This window comes from Oreochromis aureus, linkage group 2, assembly GCF_013358895.1.
Source record: "Oreochromis aureus strain Israel breed Guangdong linkage group 2, ZZ_aureus, whole genome shotgun sequence".
Lineage (NCBI taxonomy): Eukaryota > Metazoa > Chordata > Actinopteri > Cichliformes > Cichlidae > Oreochromis > Oreochromis aureus.
The window spans coordinates 23875562-23899932 of record NC_052943.1 but is presented as its reverse complement, the minus strand read 5'-3'; the positions used below and the strand labels follow the sequence as shown (position 1 = coordinate 23899932).

The 24371-nt window shown below is 38.9% G+C and overlaps 1 protein-coding gene across 2 annotated transcripts in view; it reads left to right on the top strand.

Annotated features, from left to right (window-relative positions):
• Positions 1-14722: 14722 nt before the first annotated feature.
• Positions 14723-24371, top strand: part of fstl5 (follistatin-like 5) — a 180294-nt gene continuing 170645 nt past the window's right edge. For both annotated transcript variants that reach the window (XM_039621131.1, XM_031757945.2), the window contains exon 1: positions 14723-15098. In XM_039621131.1, the coding sequence (XP_039477065.1) occupies positions 15076-15098 (23 nt within the window). In that variant the 5' untranslated portion in view covers positions 14723-15075. The remainder of the gene's footprint in view (positions 15099-24371) is intronic.

Sequence of the window (24371 nt, the reverse complement as noted above, 5' to 3'; positions counted from 1 at the left end):
AGTAAATGTATATTGATTGGAGGTTTAATGGTGGTAACACTGTAATATCTGAACTTGGTAGTAGTGTTTGTTAAAAATCAGTAAAATCCAAGTACAGCTGATAACTGACAATAATTTATAGCAAAGTTACAAAGTGCAACTTCTTGGACTTTTCTGAAAAAGATACTGTAAGTCTCATTAGTGAGGTCAAAACAAAAGCAGTAGTTTCTTTTTAGAAAGAAGTCTTTAATTAACAAGTTGTTGCAGTACTTAACTGCAATGAAACAACAGATGGGCATAAGGACGGTGAGGACGAAATGATTAAAGGTTCAGCATTTGCACTTTACCCCTTCAGTGTAGCGTTCACTTCGTTATTTATCTTTTCAGCAATTTTTCACTAGTAGCTGAAACTCAGCCAGAGCCAAATCCCCGAACGTGACAGATGAGGCAATGAACATGTTCAGTCACACGACTCACCAATTAAGAAAAAAACAATTTGTGGTTGTGTTAATTACAGCATAAGAAGGCTTTCCGTACTGTATGTGAACTCAAATTTATTTGTATCGTGTTAATTAAGTTTTTTTTTCCTGTACACGTTGCACTATTGCTGTAATTTTAAAAATCAATTTATGCTACATTATTTTAGTATGAAAATGTTGAAAGCAGCACATGGGATAAGTGCATTTTTTGAGCATCTGGATATTGAGCGCTAAAGTTAAACGAAAGAAGAAAAAACATAAAGGTACTACTGAATGAAATATAAAGTAAATGTAAATATTTGGAGTTCTGTGACATTTTTGATGTTGTTGACTTTGTTGATAGTTTGATTAGATATGTCAGAAAACTGTCAGTGGTCTCAGAGCTGTCAGATCTTCAAAAACATATTTATTTAAACAGCTTTGCACCTAGCAGCTAATCCACTGTGTGCACTGCCTTTTGCAATATACACATTGCTGTTGATGGGATAGCATTTCTGTCACTCCCACATGCATCAAAACCAGTTGCCTACCATTTCCAGGTTCATTTAACTGTGGAACCATAGCAAAATTTCTGATTTATAGCATTCTTGGATTACAGCAGAAAATGGACTTCTGCCACATGAGCCTCCATAGATCCAAATTCAGCACCTGTCCCACATTTTATCTTAGTTTACAGTATTATTTCATATTTTTTGGAATATGTCTGATCAAAGTACACAATTTATGTTTAATTTTGCACATTCTTAAATGAAATCTGGGGCCAGATAGAATACCAGGAGAGAAAAACTCTACAAACTGGTAAAAGCAATACAATAATGGGCTAAAGAGAAATTTAACACTCACTGAAATCTTGTTGTTGCTTACTTCCAGTGTTTTTAACTTCTAAACTTGCCACAAAAATGAAAAATGTGTTGTTACCCCAACAAAAGAAACCAGCGTGTCTTTTGTTGGGCTACAAGTGGTATGACATTATTCTTTAAAATGTAATTGTTCAGCCGAGAAACCTCCCATAAGCAGGTAAACCCTTTATCAACACAGCCTTTCCTTTTGCCAATTCTATCTCTTCTTAACAGAAAGCCATTTGCTGTGACAGAGGACCTACCTCTGCAGCAAAAGCAAAATTAAGTCCAAGCTGTAGAGCAAGAGCTGCCATGTTCGCTTGCTTTGCATAATGAGATCTGATCACAATATGGACAGAATGCAGGCGCGCATATAAATCATAGATGTAAGTATAAGGCTGTGATTTGGAGTGTTCATAAGCCACACAGCACATCCAGACATATTGCACGATAATTCAAGATGAAAATCAGGCCTTCGGGTCACAAAGATAATCTCATGTCAAACACAGCAATATAACCTCATTAATAACAGAAAATCAAACTTTGGAATGAATTTAAGAGCTGTCCTTGAAGCATTATATAAGACTCAGTCTTTTTGAACACACTCTAAACCTCGTTCCTATATGTCTTATAAGTTGGCACTTGGCAGAAGTTTCTAACCTATGCTTTTAAAATATGTGTTCGTTTAAATGTCTTTGTGTTGTTATATGTGTAGGCCCTGACACCTGGGGGCGGAAATCTTGTAATATGCAGCTTAACATCCACGCAGTTATAAAATAACTTTAATCAAGCTATACTTTACATCCACACTGTCATGTCTGTCTTTGTACAGAGTTTCTGTCCATCTCACTGGTTTTATTTATTTGTGGACTACAGAGAAGAACGTCTACATCTTATATATAATACTTAATCCCTTTTTCCCTTCATGCCAGAGATTAGCATTGATACAAATCTCCTTTCTCAAACCTCAGTTTATCTCATTCTCTGGTTCCCAGCTTTGACTTTGATATGCACTCAGTGTCTGGACTGTCGATCACTTTTTGATAGTTGTGGCAAGTAACTGTTTAATTAAGCATGATTTTGAGGTCATAAACAGTATAAAAGATTATATGAATGACTGGCAGTCATTTGAAAAAGAATGTTATCACAGGACTCGATGCAGTCCTGTGGAAAAACTAAGTCTACCCTTCTACTTCCATGGGAATTAAAAGGGCAAGCAGCAGCCAGGTGCTGCAAATCAAGTGCATTGATTAACTGATCATCTGCAAGTGTGATGAGAAATTTTGGCAGTTTTCTGATCTGGAGCATTCAGTTGTGCCATAATTTTCCCAGGAGTGGATGTTTGGACAAATTCACCCCGAGGTCAGACCATGTGGCGTTCACAGAAACTGCAAAAAACCCAAGAACTACATCTCAGGCTCTCCAGACCTCATTTAACATGTTTAATGTTAAAGTGGATGGCAGTAGAATTTGAAAAATCTTCTACTCTCTAAAAGGTTTTTGACAGCATGGTTCTCAAAGCTACATCTGAAGAAGAAATGTTTCAGGAATTATCCCAAGCAAACCTACAAGTCAAGCCTACAACAGAATGGCTGAAAAAGGAAAGGATGTTATTGGAATGGCTCACTCAACATCCAGACTGCAATCCAGTTCAGATGCTGTGATGCGACCTTGAGAGAGGTGTTCATAAACCACAATGATGTGTGAGACTGATACAATCATACACAAAACAGTTACTTTGGGTTGTTGCTGCTAAAGGTGGTTCTTCAAGCTATTTAATCATGGGGTGGTCTTAGTTTTTCACAGGACTGCGTGAAAACTTTTCACAGAAGGGTCTAAAGAACAAAAACAGAAGAACACCGATCAGACTTGACTTTGTTATATTTCACAGAAAAATATTGGACTTTGCACATATACAATACATCTGTATGAAAGTTGCTTGCACGCATGTTTTTAAAATACAATGGTATGTTGAAGATTTAAGAAGTGGATCTTTGCAGTTTGAAGGCAACAGTGTCTGGTTGGATTCCCTTATCACATTTCAGATTTAAAGCAAAGAGGCACTTCCCCTGTAAGTAGATTCAGTGGTGCTATCTAAACAACTGTTTGAAGCACTAATGGATAAGAATGTTCAAGTATTTCACAAAAGCAACAAAGATTTAACAAAAGTCTGAATAATGAAACACATCTGTTGGGCAGAATATTCTTATTTCTGGAATCAGAGTTATCTTGAACCCCTGTGCAGAATTGTGACCCCCTCGGCTGGGAACTACAAACACTTTAGGCACATTGTAAGTTCTGTGTCTTTGCTTGGATTAATTTTTCATGGATTAACCGACACTTAATACTTTATGCCTCCCTCTCTGTGCTTTTTATGATTTGCACCTACTGGAAAAACTTCTGTCTGAATTAAATGCTTACCTGTCTTCATTAAATTTAACAGCTTGCTTTGCTTCACCATCTTCAATCAGTCTGACAGCCTGTCACCTGTTCATTCTGCATAATTCAGGATGTATATTTATTTTTTATATTTTCCGCTGCACATGATGATTTTACAAGCTTGCTGGATTTAGACCTTGATGTTAATGTGGCTTAATTGATAGCATCACGAGGGGTATTTACTTGTGGATTTTATGGGTTTATGCTCTTTATATACAGGCTTTGCGTTTGCCAATCACACCCCATCCATTAGCATATAATTTTGAAAAATGTCAAAGGCAAATTTCATCTTTGCATATGTGTATATCCAGCGTTCCTTATCAAGTCTGGTATGTGTTTCTTGCAGATGTGCACGTAGTACACACACACACACACACACACACACACACACACACACACACACACACACACAGTATATTTACTGTCAAGTCAAAATGCAAGTATGAATTTGAGCATGTAATCTCAGTCAAATTTAACTCCCAGAAGATAAACTTGCACTGAAAAATTGTAATCAAAGCTTTTTTGAACTCATTCATAGACCTGCTTTAAAAGTGGACCATGTCTCTTTAGGTCAAAAGAAGTGTTTTATGTTTTTCGTCGTGCTGAGATTGATTTCATACCATATCCTTTGGGGAACAATGTTTAGCTAAGAAGCACATCAAAAGGCTACAACACTCGGTTGTAGCATGTGCACAAAGTTTTGATTAGTGGTGATCCACTTTTTAGTTCACATCCATTAGGGGGAAAAACTGGCTGCAGTAGTAGGTACTGAGATATCCAGCAACTACTGTTAAATGTTTCTGCAATCATGAATACGTCTAAAAGTAATAAAATATGCATAAATAATAATCTTAATAACTGAGCAGCACGCAAACTGTCTTTCCCATCATAGTACAGTCTTTGTAATTCAAATACGTGTTGAGCACAGATTATGTTTTACATAAATTCTGGGCTGAATTCCTTGCCAAGATGCAATCATTTGAGTGCAACAAACACTGGTCACAAATTGAAGTTGCAGTGGCCTGAAAGCAGCATGGTGCCGTGTCTTTGTTTGAGGTCTGTTTGGGTTTCTAGTCTCAAATATCAGAGCAATGTTTGGACTCTGACCTCCAGCCAGACACAAAAGCTTTCAGTCAAAGTGCCGTGACTGCTGCATGCATTATGAATGTAGCTGTAGAGTGTTCCATTAGGAATGACTCAGCAACAACGTCCACTCATTTTCTAAGAATTACTTTGTGCATAAGTGAGAAGAGCAAAACAACTGTGTGAAAAGGCTGTTGAAAGCCTCGAGGAGCGCGGGAAAAAAAGTCTGCAGCCCAAAACACTAAACTAAAAGACAGATGCATTTTCAGATGATGATCTCAACGGTATTTGAACAGTAGGCTAGTCTTACTTTGTACTTAAAGTCATCACCTTGTGGACAAATTTCAAAGCATTTGTACGTGCATTCAGGTAAAAATGCTTATAAAAACAACATATGTAAATCGATAGATTATTTAATGGACATTCAAATCAAGGAGCTATGCACATAGTGCAGGAATCAGAGAAAAGAAGAAATATGATTGAAGTCCAGTTGGATTAGATCAAGTCTGAAGGGTTCTTAAAAGACAAAAAAACGTTTATAGTACAATGATTTCTCGGATAATGGAAAGATTTGCGGTAAAAGCACACATTCCACTCCACAAAGCACCGATTGGCTCAAAAAAGTTGAGCCTTTTTTTAGTCATCTTTGTCAGTAATCGCACTGTACTGAAGCAGAGGTCTCCTTGAAATGAATGCTCGGGCTAAACTTCTTTGATGAAGAGCTATTGTGAATCCAAACATGGCCTCTGAAATATGTTGTAAAATGGTGAAAGGTGTCCATCATGCTTTGTCAAGGTAAAAAGTGACACCTTTTTTTGACAAACACTTCAGAACTCAGTTCAAAGCAGAGAAAATCAACAAATCCACACAGCTGAGAGGCTGAAGCATGCAAACTGGCTTTCAATTTTTTTTTGCTTCAGAAGCATTTTCCTTCGAGATCCCCACAGAGAATGATGTCTTTTCCACCATATCGTACAAATCACTCCGTAAAGAAATTTACTTATAAACTGTGGCAACTGCACTCTCTCTTTTCAAGTGTTTGAACTCTCACTTTGACTAAAGCATAGATCTTTAAGTATTCTTTGTTTTAGCTTTCAGCACAGCAGCTGCAAATTCACCGAGGTTGAATCCAAAGCCTCGGTTCAGAAAGATGGATCCCAGCTAACGTCCCTCGGTTCGAGCAGAGGCCCAGAGAGTGGCAAGTGGGAGCCATATGCTCAGTCCTAATGCAGCGAGCACAGTGAATGTACATCAAGTTGACGTCGCAATCTGGAGTCTTGCACGACAGCGTGCAGTTTAACAGATAATGGGATGCGAAACTGGTCACATATCACATCTGTGTGCGCGCGCTCTTGCTGACGCTGCCCATACAATGTGTCACAATCTATTACAGTCTCCACCACACGCCTACACACACGCACACACACACACACACACACACACACAGACACACTCTCTGATTATTCTCTCGCATCCATTATTTTCAAAAGAAAAGCCTGCTCACATATGAACAGATACAGAAGTGGAGTTTCTAACACTTCAGTGTGTGTGTGTGTGTGTGTGTGTGTGTGTGTGTGTGTATGTATACAGGCTCTTTCAAAACCAGGCTTACGCACAACATACCCACAACCTCTCAACACAAAAGCCTGAACACACACAATGAATTTGCAGCTTGAGCACAGCAGCATGCTTTATTGCACCCGTGGAGACAAATCCTTCCCCGACTTTCTTATTTAACATGCAGGGCATTAATTGTCTGCATGATAAATTACAGCCATCTCAGCTGCGCCCATGTGACATATACACACGGGTAGTTTATAAGCACAGATGTGGCAACATAATCTCTGGATTTGTGTGGAGAATGTCAAGGGAGAGCTCCGTCTTATTTGCCTTAATGAATCATGCTGTAACTTCATTTCACACGAGCAGCAGCACTTTTGGCATATGTGCTGAGTGAGCGTCAGCACGTACATCATGTTTGATTATGGTGATGTGACTGTTTACACATGTGACGTGAAGCCTGTGACTTGTTTTCGGGATTTACATGAAGGCAAACATTTCAGAGGTTTAATGCTGGCGTGTTTTGGGCATCGGTGGACAAATAAATCCATAATAACCTTTCAGCATGCTTTAATTCAAGTGGTCTGAGAGGGAACTTGACTCCTACACCTTGTGTGGGCTGGGGTTTTTTTTTCGTGAACAGATCAAGTGACAAGTATAAGGAGCAAAAAAAAAAGTGTGCACATGAATTAAGCAGTGGTAGAGCACTGAGTTAGCCTTTTACCTGATGAGTGGGGAATGAATTTGTGTGAGACCAATTATTCTATACCTATGCCTCATCTGATGGCAGGGGCCAAGATGCCAGAGGAGGGCTGGCTATTTTCACATTTTGGCAGTTTTTAATGGGCTTTTTTTAGTCTTTTAGATTTAGACTTTCGGTTTCAGGCAAAATGTGTCTCTTTCATGTGGAATCTACCAATTAAAACAGCCTCATGAAATTACTGCCAGTATAAATGTACCTTAAATTTGCTACCAGTGAGAGTCAGCAGGTGCTGGCTCCAGAAAACTCTCTGGCTTGTGTGAAAAATTCCAAGAACTCTTTTCACACATTGTTATGATGTCAGGCTCTTATTTATTTTTTGTGATGGTAAGTACATAAAGAAAATTCAAAACTGAATAATCACTTTGAATAACCTTTTCTCTGTGCTTTAGGAACGTCCACACAGGAAGTGCGCATTGTGCATCATTTTGTGATGGTTGGTCATTAGCAGACATTCCAGACTTCACTTCTTGGTAACCCTCTTTTTACCTGTACTGCTGTATTTAACAGCCTGTCTTATGTCAATCCCCAATATCCTTCACTGGCAGCCACTTGAATCCCTTGCCCTGAAGCTGAGAAAAGTTTAACCCAGGCCCTGCCAACTTCACATCACTAAAACTTCATCTAAGCAACCAGCAGGGGCGGATCTAGAAGGGTGGCATTGAGTGGCAAGTGCCACCCTAAAATGATCCCTTGCCACCCCAAGTGCCACCCCAGTTTTGCATATGACAGTGTTGTTTATTAAAATAAGATAGCATTAACAGTTTGAGCGTAGTTGCAGTCAACAGTGAATATAAATGCTAAAACTGAATATATTGGATAGTGTTCCCCCCCTGCACTATTAACAAATGGTTCAGCCCATAGCAGGACCGGCTTTTTTCTTGTTTTCAGTAGCAAGCGATGCTTATGATTGTGCCAGAGCACATTTTGAACAACACCATGGGAATTTCGGATTTTACACAGGTGGTTGGATGTTACACTCTGGAAATGGAAGGAAGGTGAGTGTTATTAACCCTCTGTGGTCCACAGACACGCTGCACCTCCAAATCGCATGACTATTTTAAGCTGACATAGCAAAAAGCTGCAGCCACGCTGAGTCTCTGTTTCAGCCCACATTAAAAGTTCGGACTTCAAAGTTTTTAAATTTTAATTACAGGCCAGTAAATCAAATCAAATCAAATCACTTTTATTGTCACGTCACATGTGCAGGTACACTGGTACAGTACATGCGAGTGAAATTCTTGTGTGCGAGCTTCACAAGCAGCAGAGTTGTGCAAAAATACAATAACATAAAACAAGCAAAATATAAGAATGGCTAAATCTGAAAGTAATAAATATATGTACAATATAAGAGTATATGCATTACTGGATGTGTATACTAAATATGTTTTTCTACGTGTGTGTGTGTATGTATACATATTTTACAAATTAAATAGAGTAAACAAAATATATAAAATGTACAGAGGTTGGTAGTTGGACATGTGCAAAACAGTGGCATTAATGTACAGTATGGAGTGCATAATGTTGAAGTTCAAGTAGTCAAGGTGAGGTGTCTATGAAGTGTTCAGCAGTCTGATGGCCTGATGGAAAAAGCTGTCTCTCAGTCTGCTGGTACGGGACCGGATGCTGCAGAACCTCCTTCCCGATGGAAGTAGTCTGAACAGTTTATGGCTGGGGTGACTGGAGTCCTTGATGATCCTCCCCGCTTTCCTCAGGCACCGCTTCCTGTAGATGTCTTGGAGGGAGGGAAGCTCACCTCCAATTATCCGTTCAGACCACTGCACCACTCTCTGGAGAGCTTTGCGGTTGTAAGCGGTGCTGTTGCCATACCAGGTGGTGATGCATCCAGTGAGGATGCTCTCAATGGCACAGCGATAGAATCCAGAGTTATGATAATATATATAAACCACGCTTTTTACTAAATACTGTCATCACGTTTTTGTGTGTGTGTGTTTTAAGCGTTTTCTAAGGACAGCGCGAAAACAGTAAAGAAAGAAAAAAAGCCACCTCTTTCCTATCGGTGGAAAAATGCACCATGTCGACCAATTAAAAAAAAAAGTCAACACGTGGGATTTGGTTGTTTAGGAAGAGGAGAAAGTTTTGGGAGTGACAGTAACGACAGCGAGACAGAGACAGTTTTTAGATGTGGGAGATTTGTGACGTTTAGTGTGGAGTGTATACTTAGTGTGTTGTGTTGTCTTGTGTAGTTGTTCTGTTGTGTAGTCGTTTTGTTTTGTGTGTCAGTGAGGGCACTAATGAATGTCACTAAGGCACATTTGCAACGTAAACACTGTCACTAAGTAGAAAACCAGCGGAGTGATACACCACCTGTTGTCAGGCCTGCAGGTTTGTCCCTGTGCTGTTCTTCTCTGTCTTTTGGTGGACAAACGTTTTTTTACTGGCACACATCATTTGTGGGGCATCTTATTGCGAAACCTGATTGTTCTCTCATTTTAGTTTTAGTAATATTTTTAAATGGTTGTACAAAATGAAAAAAATGGCAGGTGTATCGGCTGCATTTTTAGATAAATAGTTGTATATGTTTACAAAATGTACAATTTATATTTGCATTTCAAGTTATAAAAATTTACTCAACATGTCTGTGGGGTTTTTTTTTACAGTAAAAAATACTACTAGGATTTTAAGTTCTTTGTGTGATTTCAGATCAGTAATACTAATGCAGTATGTCAGTGAAAAAAACAACTAAATTCAGTTGAGCTGAAAAGAATGATACCAAACAAGGCAAGGGGGGAAAAATAAAATGAAACAATCTGAGGGTGAAATACAAACGTAAACTCAAAAGGAGTCAAAAATGGCCGGTTGTATTTCAGACCTCAGTGGGTTAATCCAACAAATCAAGAAAAATGAGGTTTAAATTTTTGTTCATGACAGTGCAGATTTCTGACATTTTGTGTAATTTAAGCATGTAACAATGTGACTGTTTTCTAACAAAAAACAGTGTGAAACTTAAGTTAGACTTGTGTTTGTAAATGAACCGCCCCATGTTGTGTAGCTTTCTGGATTTTATACTTATTGGGCTACATATTTATTTATTATACAGGCTATACAGTACATAAGATCAAAACTCACATGTTTTATGTAACTAAAGTGTGTAATTATGTGGGCTACAGACAATAATTAAGTTATAGACTATATTTATATGAAAAACGTGTATACTTACTACATTTGAATCATTTTAACCATATGTAACCACCTGCTATGTGTTTGGGGGGGAAAAAAGCTTTGATTTTGCCACCCCATTTGATTTCTTTGCCACCCTCATGCCACCCTAAGAAAATTTCTCTAGATCCGCCCCTGGCAACCAGGTGACCGTAGAAAGTGAATTAAATTCTGTCACTTAAGCAACTACGCCATAACTGCTGCTGACGTGAAGTGGATAAACTTCACAAGTTAAGGTAATTTATGGGTAAATTTAAATAGTTAATTGCTGTTAAATTTCATAGTAAAGTCATTGTCTTACATATACTTTAATACTTTATCGTTTGTATGTGGGTTAGGGAATTTATTTTTATAGCTATTTTTTGGTGTTTATCAGATTGTATAATAAAGCAGCAACCTTTGATGCTTCACAAACAGCTGTGCTAAATCCATCTTTTATATACAGTCTATAGTTTAACTCAATATTCAGATCACTGCAGTTACAGTTTGTTCATCAGTTAATTAGAATAACTCACTTTACATTAACCAGATTTTTTCAAAAAGTTAGCATTTGTTTATTTTTAAAAGGTTTTCGTTTTAATACATGTTATGTGCAGATTTAGTGTTTAATATGCTTCAGTTTACAGCAGTGATTCATCACTGGCAATGTTCATCTTTGTTTCTATCATTTCCGTAGCATGCAGGCCAAACAACATGTGATTAAACAATTTAATGTTGGTAATGAATGCTGAAGATAGATGCATGTGAGGTATTTTATGTGTGCAGAGGAAGCTATCAGGTTGGTTAACTGAGGAAACAGATTAACAAGAGGCTAAGAATATGGAGGCTTAGTCTATGTGATCGTCACTCACAAGAACCCTGCCTTCATGACAAAACGTCACCATTGTTTTTTGTTCAAATGCTTCAAATGACCCGTGTTTACATTTTCCTAACAAGTGACCTTTTGTGTCTTGAGTGACTCACCTCTGCCACAAGCAACAGTGGAAGGATGGGAGGTTTGATAATGTCACAACACTTAGGAGGGAGGTAGTCTGAATACAAAGTGGCAGACTTTGACTTTGCATTGTTTACTCCAAACAGTCAGCATGCTTTTGTTGTTTTTTTTTTTGTTTCTTGCGGGTTTTTTAGCCAGAAAACATACTCATTCCCTAACATTAACACTATTTAATTCCTATACCTTAAACCAGATGGCAGAACTGAAAACACTCATATCATGCATAAAGTCACAAAAAACAGTCACAGCTGTTTCTTAGTTTAGTTTTTTTTTTTTAATCTAGGTTTCCACAAAATGTGTTCGCTGAAGCCTTCAGTCACATCATTCTCTTTGTTCAGATATCACAGAAACATCTCAGTTGTAATCACAGGAAGTATGGAGCTTTTGTCAGGTAAAATAAACTCTACAAGTGAACTTCTGGGCAAAAGCTGGGAAGTAAATGTTGATTTTGACTGTTTTTGTCAAAGTACTATTTTCAAACTCAAACCTTTTTTTCTTTACATATTAGCATGGGTGAGCCCCTGGGCAATGATGTATGAGACCCTCTTTCTGCAGCGATGCAAGACCTCCAGACCAAAAAAGAGACAAAGACCACAAACTATGCACCTATCACGGTCTGTCTCCAAAATTACATCCCTGAGCTATTTTGAGTTATATTATTTTATGTCATTTTAGTTTTTTGTAGCTGTTTTGCACCTCTTTCTACAATCCATCCATCCTTTTTCTTCCACTTATCCAATTCTGGGTCACGGGGCGAAAGATGTCTTACACCATGGACAGGAATTTATCATCTATTTCTTATTACTTTGCTTTACTCTGTTGCCTGTGTTTCTTGCAGTGATTGCTTCTTCTTGTGGCCCTTCTGCAACTCCTTTCACTTCCTTTGTGTGTCTTTGCTATCGTTTTGTTGTCATTTTTTTATTTCATTTTGATTGATTTCTGTCTCCTGCTGCTTTGTAATACAGTACACTTTCTCAGATATGCCCATTAAACATTTCATTTTAATACACGATAGCTGGTCCTGAGTCACAACATAGAAGTATCTTTAGAAAATAAACTGCTGCTGATTTTTTTTTGTTTTGTTTTATGGCATCAGACTTCTTCATTGAAATCTATTATTATTCCTTTCCCTCCTCCCAGAAACAGACCATGTGTCACTTATGTGTGAGGATAGTTTACCGGAGAGACACTGGCCATGTATTTTTTTAGCACCCAAGCAGGAAGTGAGAAAGTTTTTGTGTGCATGCTGGGTGAGCAGATGTCACTAAAATCAATAAACCAGCAAGTGCCGACTTCTTTTCTGTGTTTTACAGTACATCCGTAATTTCAAATCATTCTTCAGTTCAATAGGGAATCACTAGCTTATTATAAGCTTACTTATTCACTGAAGACTGAAGGATTGGTGACTCAAAGGCTCGTGCAGTTCTCATAATAGCATGGATACGTCAGAAATATGTGCTTGCCAAACAGAATAAATAAATACAGTACAGTCAGGTGGCTAGATGATAAATCAATAGAACTTTACACCCAAGATGTTCACTTTGCAAGTTTACTGACAATTTAATAATGGAAATATTCCAACAAAAAACATGCTGGAACAGTAATTTGCTGATTAAGTCCAGCTGTCCTTCCCTACTACAACAAAAGACAAACTCAAGTGAAATAGAAGTGTTGCAATTCCAGGCACTGATGACAGAGAGCAATCATTCCATTTCCCGAGCTCATTTTTTTTCCACAGAACTGAACTTTTCTTGCACTGATACAACCCAGAAAATATCTTATTCCCTGGACAGTTTGTAATGTGCTGAACTGGAGACTGGTCTGAGACACAGCCAAGGTTTCTATTGGTGCTGTTTCTTTCTTTGTCTGTTCAGTCATGAAGACTAATGTTACAGTGCTGCACAGTTCCTTTGCTGATTGTTCCCACTGCTGTATGAAGGAAATGTGCACCAGTCCTTTTGTGTGCGAAACACCAAACATGCACCAGATGTTTACATTACTAAATGTGGAAACATTTGTTTATTGGTTGCATTTCTGTTGTGCTACTCTGATATGTAAGTATGCAGAAGTGCCATAGATTGCTACTTGCAACATCATTTTGCAGAGATGTTGTACATTGAAAATCTTTCACAATGAGCTAGAGTGCATTTTAAAAGTAGCCCCGGATGCACAAAAAGGACAAAAAGGTGGTGTGGTATGCGAGGATCATAATATACCAGCAGCAGCCTGCAGTGTCGCACACACATAAAGTAAGAATGGAATGTCGTCTCACTTTAAGCGTGCATCAAAAAGGGGGAATTTAAAACGTCTAGAAAGTAAGCCAAACAATAGACTAAAGAGAAAAAATATAAGAATAACAAATCAACGAAAAGCTCAAATCACTGCATTTGTATATCTACTGATATCCTATAAACATAGCACACGTACAGGTATCATAGTTACAGTACAAGATCAAGTTATTTAAAGCCAGAAAAGCTTTATGGCAGAAGACCCCGAAGGCAAACCCCTTTGCCATTGTTGTGTCTTCACTTATAGACTTTATTTTGCAAACAGACTACTGCTCTAATAATAATAACTGAATGTGGACAATTGTGAAGGATGTACACTAGACTTTAAGTAGGAGTGCAAGATATAAAAATGCAAAAATGTCCTAAAATGTTATGAACATCATCATTATTATTAGTGTTCGTAGTAGTAATAATATATGCTTTTCTTTACTGTACCACCAATTTAAAACATTGTAGGATAGTTTAGTCTTTTACACATATACATACTTGAATGCATGTTCTTTAAATTTGCACTTTAGTTTAAAACCTAAGTAAGTATCTAAAAGAAAAAATAATAATACTATTTTTTTCTGTCTCCCCGCTTTATATGGTCTGTAGCAAAAAAGGGAATAAAGAACTAAGAAATAACCAAATCTGCTCATTTGCGGTTTGTCAAATTTAATTTAGTATAAAACAGAATTTTATGGAGCAGCAGTAAGGTGATAATGAATGGAGTTTAATTGATGGAATATGTAGCACCGTTGATGCATTACTTTATAGTTGATATGTGAATCTGTGTGTGTATAAATATAAATACACATACGTGTGTGTCTCTGTGTGAGAAAGTGAGAGAGTGGGGCAGCCATAAGACCCGTCTCTCTCGCTCTCTTTCTCTCCCACTCTCTCTCTCTTTCGCGCGCTTCCCTTTCCCTCCCGTGTTAGTCAAGGACAGTTTCGCTTGGCACGGAGGCACTAAACCGCTCCACATCCACTCTGTCGGTGTGCGCTCGTTCTCTTGCCTATACTGCCTACTACGGGATATTTGTGATTGGTTCATCCCCTCCTCTCATCCCTCCCTCCCCTGTGATTGTATGTAAATCCGGTCGGGACTGAGCCAGTAGGTGAGGTTGGGGCTGGTGGCTCCTACCTCAGTGGCGCACACGAGACCCGAGAGCGGCCGAGGTGAGATCGCTGCGCCGTCGGAGCTGTCCACTCTGTCGTGGTGCTGAACTCTACACCCTCCTCTCGCCTTCTCCTTCCTCCGTCGGCTCTACTGTACTTGGTGTTATTTTGGGAAAGGATTAACAATCTGCCCTTTGGCTGCTTAGAGGTGCAAACTTCTACGGAGCACAGCTCTCTGCCCAAATCGGAAATTACCCCCAGATCGTCCGTGGATTTGACCCGACCTCGAGATTATCGTTAATTGGCCCTTACTTTGTTGAGAAGTGTTGCTTCAATCCGTTCACCGCAACTGTTGTTTGGATTACCCTCCTGGATGGTTAACGTCTGGACTCACAGGTAAGAAAATGTGTGTTTGTGTGTTTTATATGCTGTTGTGGACTAATTGTTAAAGCCCATCCGATCTGAGCGCCTTCCCGAGGAAGTCCTCATCTCTGTGTGACTCGCTATCAGACACCCAGCTTAACCCCCATCATCGGTGAGGCGCCACAACTCTTTTCTAATAATCCACCGGGTCAGTCTCCCCGACTCAGAAAATATCTCTCAATCTACTGCCTTAAGCTTTTACCATTTTCAATTTACTTTGAGCCAGGTCCCGGAGGCTCAAATCAGCTGATATCCGGATATCTGAAGTTGAGATTATAGTTGCTGTTATGCCGTCAGGGTGCGCGCACTGAAGCACAAACATTCCCCATTGTAACACAATCAATGTTTCTGAAACGATTGCAGGCACGCCGTGCTGCCCAGAGCTTTTAATTTATCCGCGTAGTACTTAGCGTGTTATTTTTTCCCCCCCTTGGCACGCTAATCCTTGAGTGACACCGTTAGCAGCGGAGGGATTATACTTTTGTTTTTCATCCTCTGCTTTGCGCCTGACTCATTTGGCAGTACTATATTACGGGCTCTTGTGCCGGGGATGGCCGTTAACTGTGTTGTCTGGCGATTTGCGAAATAAAATATTTGGGGGTCATTGTTTTAATCTCTGCTGTGGTGCATCAGACGGACTTAAAAGTAGCCCACCAGAAAACCAGATTAAGTTCTCCAATCGATACGACTTAGATTTTACATGTTAAATCCACTACGCGAGGTTTCTGTTGCAGGACGTGGGAGCTTCATCATATTTTTTTTTGTTTTTTGTGTGGAAAAGTAGGACTCGTGCACATTAATATACAACAGAATTTGGCAAGTTTCAAATTAATTTAATAATATGTTCTGTGGATAAAAGCCCATTCTTTTGAAGTTCATGTTTCAGATGAAAATATAAATGGGAACCTTACAGGTTTACTTATGTTTTAAACACATTTATGCATCATCGTTTGACACTTTAATAAGAGTTACATGCTTTTATTTACACGGGCATCTTCAGTGTCACTTTTCCTTTTAGTGTTTTGTTCTTAGTGTTTTCTCGCCTTTAAACTTTTACCTTCAATATTCGTTTCTTTTTTGATTTGTGGACAAGACTGAATCCTGATTCACCTAGTGACAACTTTACTTGGTTACAGTAAGTGCAGTAAGCACATCAAAGGGACAAGACAGAGGATGTCTTCATAAAAACTTTAAATTCTTGGTGTTTGGTCCTTCCCACACAATGTTGACATACTTTGTAATTCATAAGGTGCGCAGATGCTGCCAATCCCGGCACATTCCTTGACTAATTGCACCAGCAAGTAAAAATCTTGTGTAGAAAGTACAAATGCCACAGAAGCCATGCAGTTTGAACGTTCAGCCATCTGTAGGCCTCTACGATCAAACTTCAAACACTCCATTCCCGCAATGCATCTACTTTATCTTTCGAAGCTCTTTGAAACCACAAGATAGAATCTATTTCCAATGGTGCATTAGATGGATCTGTGAATCTGGTTTTCAAGGCTGCACTCACTAATTGATTCTCCACTTGAATACAAGCCAGGGACCAAGTAATGTATCATTTATGCAAGTTATATATTATATATACTGTGCAGAATGAAGTGAGGATATTTGATAAACGTGCCAGTCTTAATAAATAAGACTCAGCTGTAGAGGGAAGCAGAAAGTGAGATAATTTTCAGAATGACTCTGTAGACTTTGCGCACTGAATGATGCCAATAATATCAGTGCACATTAATGTTCAAGATGACAAAGCTAAATAGCTGTATTCATAACACTCCCAGTGGGAAAACTTTTTTTTTTTTCTCCACCACACTAAGACCAGAAAAGTCTTTCTATTTCTTTTTTGGACTCCAATTAAGCCATTTAACAAAAGATATACTGTAGGTGCCAGCTGAGCAGGTATAGTGTTAATGGAGCTGCTCTGCTTTCCATTAAAATGACTTTCTTTTGAGCACAGTGGGGAGGCAAAGACTTTAGAGTCAATAATGCTTTTCACTAGAAGGAAGAATAAAATGCTAGGAAACTGATCAAGGCATTTCAGCTTTGAGAGGAAAAGCACACAATGTGAAGGTGAGAGCACCCACTGATGGTAGCTAGTTGCAGGGGGCAGATTTGGGGTGATATGACAATAAAGCTGTATGTTGGGAAGGAAAATTGCGCTGCCACTGAAAATGGTACCATTTTAGGGTTTTCACCGTGATCTCAGGTGTCCAGGCGTCGCAGCAGGCTCAAGAATCTTTAGCAATTATCCTCTGAGATGTCTTTATGGGCTATTTTAGAGAGGTAACTGGTCTTTGAAAGCAGATTTTATTCTGAGAGAAGTACTCTTGTGGCTTTCTGTACACATGTCAGATACAACTGCGCATGCTGCAGCCAGGTCAGTTCGAGTAGGTTTTCCCATTAAACCAATAATGGTCTGCTCTGGCCTCTTTTGAAAACTGTACAAGACACTCATCAAATGTGGGGGATAAAAACTGTAACACTACCAGTTTCCTGTGTTGAGGTTTCTAACATGTGACCTGAGCATGTGTCACAAGACAACATACCTGCTGTGCTGGTAAAGCTGCTTTAATGGGTTTAGACAGTGAACGATGTGTTCGAGTCCCTTGCAGATGGAGGTGTACACACAACCTTTCAACTCTCAGAATTTATCACCATGCTTGATAAACACTTTTTCAAAGCTCCGTTTGATATCTAAAAGGTCTGTTCACCCGAAAGACATCAAAAGAAATGTTCTTGGTATCCAGTCATGCAGATTGTTTTCCTCCTTTGCTTTTGAAAAGCTTTAAGAGATAAATGCCTCTTAAACTTCTGCCTCTGCCCAAATACAATGAACATAAATAAATATGAATGTATCTGTGCTAGTTTGAACCCATTCTATAACTCTTATATGGACTGTTTCTGGTTTTTGGCAGAAACTGGTTCATCTAAAGGGCAGAACATTATTCTTAGAAGTACATGTTTATGTTGATTTTTACGCTTTACCAACTGAAGCCAAAAGGTGCTCTAAATGCTGCCTCTCAGACAGTTTCTTCTACTCTTGGTCCTGTATGGTGTCAATTAGAGGGGATATCTCTAAACGGTCAGCTCTTTCTGTAAGCACAGAAGCCCCGCCCACCTGCTGTTCACGTCTCATGTTTACGAGGGGCAGCCAATAAAATAAAAATGAGCTAGTCTGAGATAAAGAGTGAACTGACAGGGATCTTGAACCGTGAATCTTGCAACACTGCCTAAACACAGTTGAAGAATAAAATTAAGGAGCTTAAAATGAGAATAAAAGATCCCCTTTAAACATTTCAATTCCATAAGCTTTGCAAAATAAATCTAATTCACCTTGGGCCAATAAAAATGAATCAGTGGAGCTAAAGTAAATGAGAAAATATCTTTTAGAATTAGCTGAACCAGATAAAGAAAATTCAGTGCTCAAGATATACTCTCATACTTTTTTGTCAACCATAAAGTCGGGGGGTGAGGGAACGCATGAAGCAGATGTTTTTCAAAGCTTAAAAATGTACCTGCTAACACAAGTCAACAGATTTCTTAGCTAATTTGTTCATCTGATCCTTGGCTTTGCATCTAATATATGAAGCAACATTTTGCCTGTCACTATCAGTGCATCTTCACTCTTGATGTGGCAACCACATTGTGACAACAAGACTAGGAAGTCACTGCACACAGCTGTCATTGGCCAAGAAATGTCTCTAGCACATCCTGTACAACACCGAAAATTCATTTAGTTTTTCAGTATTTGCACAGTTATTTTAGTATAGCCAGATAGTTAGCGAGGTTTAGAGATACTAGCAGATGCAATTTTGAACTTTGAAAAGAGCTAGCAGCTTCTTCCTGCCTCCCCAGCTCAATGTTTACAGTGCAGACATAATAGTGGCATCAGTCTTCAAATTTCACTTTTGGCAAGAAAATAAGCAGAATCCCCAAAATATCTCTCTATTCCTTCAGTTTGAATTCTGTTATTTGTTGAAAGATGCCACCTGCACCGACTGAATTTATCAGCAACAGACTGTTCCTAAGTAATGCCTGGTTTCACAGTCATAATGACACCGTGTATATTCTCACCGGAGAGTTACCCTTTACGGGCACGGTGACTCCACTGGAGCAGTTTGGAGAGTAAAAGCACTTTTAAATTGGTCCCAGTCCAATTTATAGGGTGTTTACTTCCAGAATTCACCTTAAGTAGTTTTTCCCTTGTTAGTCTGGGTTTGACCAGCAGTATGGGTGTTGTCTGCCTACCTGTTTTCAACAATCATCATATGGGTTATTTTACATACAAGGGGCAGCAGTTGAGAAAAAACTGACTAAAGACAGTGAAAAACACTGAGATTAAATCTACATTTCAAGTGTTTTCAGTGTATATTGTCATATAAAATTTGTTTGTTTTTATGTTTCATGACTTAATAGCCCAACCCATCTCAACAATGACACTTGTAACACTGCTCCCCCCCTTTTCCATCTCTTTTCTTCCCACTCTGAGCTAAGCTTTAACCGCTGCCAACTCCCATCTGTGTCTCTGTGTCTGTCTTTGTTGTTCCCCTCTTTAATACGTGGAATCTTTATTGTGCAGAAGACCCACACAGACTGACGTATGTTATTCTGCTAACATGTTTAGGAGACACAACCTCCTCCTGACATTCTTTTCTCCTGGCAAGCAGCGGTTTGTTTGATGATGTGAAAAATATTTTTTTTCCCCTCTGTTGTGCACGTTGCCTCTCTCTTTATAGGACTTCACCATTGCATGAAAAGATACAAACAAACAGAAAAGCTATTATTATCGCATGTAGCTTTTACAGATGAAAACGGCTATAATGTAATTTAGATTACTATTTGCATTTAGCTTGCTGTAATGATGTGAGAGGATCCCTGCTCTGTGTGCAGTGAAATCAAGCTGGTAACATTTCCACTGGATCATTTTTCTTTTTCCTTGCTTGGAGGATCAATATAAGCTAACAGTATGAGGCCGTGTCTCCTGACTTTTCAAACAGCTCTAGATTTCTGAAGCATGACCTCCTACATTCCATGTCTTGATTGAACTCCAAGTGGATTGTTAAATTGTTATTGTCATAACCTATTTCATGCAGTATGGCAGAACAAGGGTTTCGTGACTACTTTTAAGGCCAAGGCTTGGGGATATATTGAGAAGGCTCTTTGCAGATGGTCAGACCATAACAGAAGTAGAACAAACCTTCAAGGCAAAGGCCAACAGGCTGTAGGTTTCTGCTCTAATCCCGTCGAGCACAGTGACGACAAGTGTGGTTTGAGGCATTGTAAAATACTGTATGTTTCAGTGGGTCTGCTAGGAACCTGGCGGCTTTGGTCAAAGCCAGAGACATAACAGTCTGTCTCTGAAATAATAATGCTGTTGTTTGCTGGTTGTTGGAAGCATCTGATGCTCTGGGAGTAAGGGTGGTCTGGCCATGCATTGCATTTTAATGATATCACAAGTCACAGTTTGCTGTTCGCTGCTTCTGTGGCCAAGTGTGACAACATTGTTCAGGGCACAGTACAGTAGATCAGATCGGTCTGATTATGTAATGATTATTAACAATGGCAGAGCCATGTGCCTCTGCCAGGCGTTTTTCCTGCAGTCTTGTAGTGACAGCCTGTACTTCCTGACATTTGAAACGGTCTATAAATTAAAGAGCTATAAAAGAAAAGTCACGGTCTTTGTTGCCTCTGCCTCATATGGAAAGACTCCCAAGACCATAAATGATTGTAATGTCAGCCATATAAGGTTGAAATCTCTGTCAAATCTTTCTCAGGAGTTCCTGCGTTGGGAGTATTTTTGTTGTGCTTCCTCGTGCTCTTGATTGTTAATAACTGTGGTTTTTGGATTAATTGAACGGTACAACTAAAGCTGATAGTACACACTACACTGTTTATAATTCTCAGATGTTGAGCCAAACTCTACAGAAAGCCTGTGCATGACAAAACATATATTAGAATCCCCTTCATTTTAGCTTTGGGTGGTTTTTTTTTCAGTGCTGTGATGAATAATGCACACGCACTCTGTGGATGAATTAGTTCAAATTTTCATACAGTATAAACTGGCAGCCCGGGACTGGTCACAGTGTGCTATCTGGCATTTCTTAGAGGACTGGCTGTGTGGATCAAAGACACATGATATACTCTGAGAAATTCTCAAGCTTCTTTAGCAGGAACCAAGAATAGAGTCTTTCAATTCCCCTTCAAGTGTCACCAAGTCCTGTTTTTTTTTACATAAAATTCTTTTTTTAGGGTTTTATTATCTTTTTTAATTGCTATAATTTCTTAATTCATACATCTTGAGAGAGCGAAACTCCAAAAACTTCAAGTGCATTTCTTATCACTTGGAGTTTATGTTTGAGCTTCAGTTTTTTTTAAAATTTAATGATAGAAATTGAAATTTAAAAAGTTTTTTTTTAGTTTCTTCCCTACAAAGTATAAAGTAGAGGGGGCTTTGATTCATCTTCTTCATCACCAGATAAAGTTTGCCTACTTCAGATGAAGTCATAAATATTAAAATATTTACTGTTACAAGAAATATAAATGAGGACTATTTGATATTTATGGAATTACATTTATTTACTTTTTGCCAAACTCCCAGGCCTGTATCATAAATGCCTACCTAGTATCTGGTTAGATCAGGTTAGAAAGCTATAAACTGCCTGCATAGGCAGACAGCAATGTAAATGCAAATTGCACTGAGGTTGTTCTTCTTGCCTTTAATTCTGTTTCATTTAATATGTTTCATTAATCATAAATTATATATAACTGATGGACATAGCCTTTGATGTCCACCACCGATTTGTGAAGCTATGTATTCAGTTTTATACGTGTGTGTGTGTGTGTAAAGTTTGACATTTTTGAGAGCCTGCCTCAAGTGGCCATTAGAAGAACTGCAGTATTTAACACTGACTTCATTTTTTATCCCTGAGTGCCTGTTGGCAATATGAACGTGGAGAGAGCAAGCACTCATGGGATTGTTAATATTTAAGTTGAAGAAATTACACAATTTACTCTGCAATTACTCAACTACTTTTCATATTGAGTATGTTAGTGGAACTACTTGCATAGTCACACCAACTTTTCTGATAACACCTTTTTTAATAATACATTTTTCTGAGGAAATTAGTTTCATTCTTTTTGTTCGCTTGTTTTTGTTTTTTGTTTTGTATTTTTAATGTGAAGATACCAGACAATACATTTTAGAAAATATTGCGTGAGTTTAGTTCATTCATGTCCAGCGTTTTTTGCACTTGGTATAAGTGAAAGGAAAATGCATGTATTTCCCATGCAAAATTTGTACTGTATTTTATATCTATGAAAAATCTTTGCGTCTTTATCTGGACAGCAAAATTGCACACCCTGTTTGAGGAAAGAAAAAAAACCCCAGTTTGAGTGCTTGCAAGATCACTCAGTCTCAGCGATCACTGGAAGCCCACAGCCCACACAAAACATTTACAGTCCTGCAGAGAACAAAGCAGGCAGCCAAGTAAGAAGCACATCAGAGGCTCATTAGCGTTCCAGTGATTGACCAGCTGAACTCTACTTACCCTCACAACTTCCTTAATGTTTTAACTGCTGTAAATCTGCTCTCCTATGTACCAATATCACACATTTGGCTTCCCTGTGATTCCAACAGGACTCTTTTCATACGCCAAATGCAAAGTAAGACTCATAAGCAGAGTCAAATGAGCTGCCAGTGTTCTCAAGGAGGGAATCTACCTGCTATGTTTCTCTTGAATTTTCTCTTGAAGTACCTACTTTCTGAGTGTGAGGATCATTGAAATTCCACATTTGATTTCAAAAGTTTCTCTGCCCAGATTTGGACTGCCTGCCAGGATTTATAGCAGATTAACTTTGAAAGTGATTTAGCTCTCAGGCTCTGCAGTCACTACCAGGGCAGAAAAATAACTTTTTCTCATCCTCTATTTCCATCCTCTCTGGCTCACATGTTCTCACATTCACTAAATACTCCAAACATGCAAAATATGAATTGCTTGTATGCCAGTGACAGTGAAATGATGAGTATTAGTTTAATATTAATAAGAGGTTTGGGCGTGGAAATACATTCACACACAGGTCTGCAGAGGAATCAACTCATCTCATCGCTTGCACTCAGCTCAATGTAAGCATAGCCCGCAAGCATTTCTGACGTTCCTCCATCCGTGTTAAACGTGTGGTGCTTGGAGGATTTAGTGAGAAGACACAATACGCCAGCATAAGTTCAAAGCACAGTGTTATCACAGTTTATGTGTTTGGATAATATCTGAATGAAACGGATAACAGCCTCATAAAATGGATGGCGGGTGATGAATTATGTCATCACAACATGCAGCCAACAAATTTACACAAGGATCCATCTCCGTCTTTATCTGTCATCCGGTGGCGCAGGAACACACTCCTGTTATCCGCTTGGCATTTGGAGCCATTGCCCTGTCTAATGAGTCGGGGATATCGGACCAGTGGCTTCCTACGGAGTTGAGAAGGAAGGCTGTAGACGGGAAGTTGCTCCTTTGAAGCTGCTTTGAACTTAGTTTGGCAGCCAACTCAGAGGCTTGTAAATGTAGCGACTGAGATTTGATTGATGGAGGGGTTTTGAATGATGATACGAGTCTCTTTGAAGTCTTTTTGTGCTGCAGTTTAATGCATTTAATCTTGCATTTATTCATTTTTGTTCACCCAAGGGCACTGTAACAAATTGAAATGTTATTATCATATACTTGGGCTGCTATACCTAATGTGTTAGTGAATAATTCATATGTATACAAGAAGCAACAAGGGGTAGCTATTCTCACACATGTGCTTTTCTAAACCTGACAGACGCACATGTGAAAATGCAAATAGTCAGATTGAAATGGCCTTTAACCTGCCGGCTCCCTTGTGTGATTTTTTGATTGCACGTATGTAAGAACAGAACAAGTGTAAAATAAATTCACAGTTAGTGGGCGGATGTCACGGCCTCCTGCATGCTTCATACAGGCAGAGCCATCGCCTAAACCAAAGTATTTTCAGTAGAGAAAACATGTGAAGAGCATTCTCCCCTGCTGCGTGCTACTGTACATGTGAAAAAAGGGCAACTTTAGATGTCATGATCTGATTCACTCAATATTACCGTGTGAAAACAGAAACCATGTTCACTGCCTAAATTTGTCAGCCTCTTGTTTGGCCCTAAGCAGTGAGTGCAGCTGCTGCTGGAAACAAGGCTGATTAGTGCAGAAATTACCAAATCATATAACAGAAAAGTTG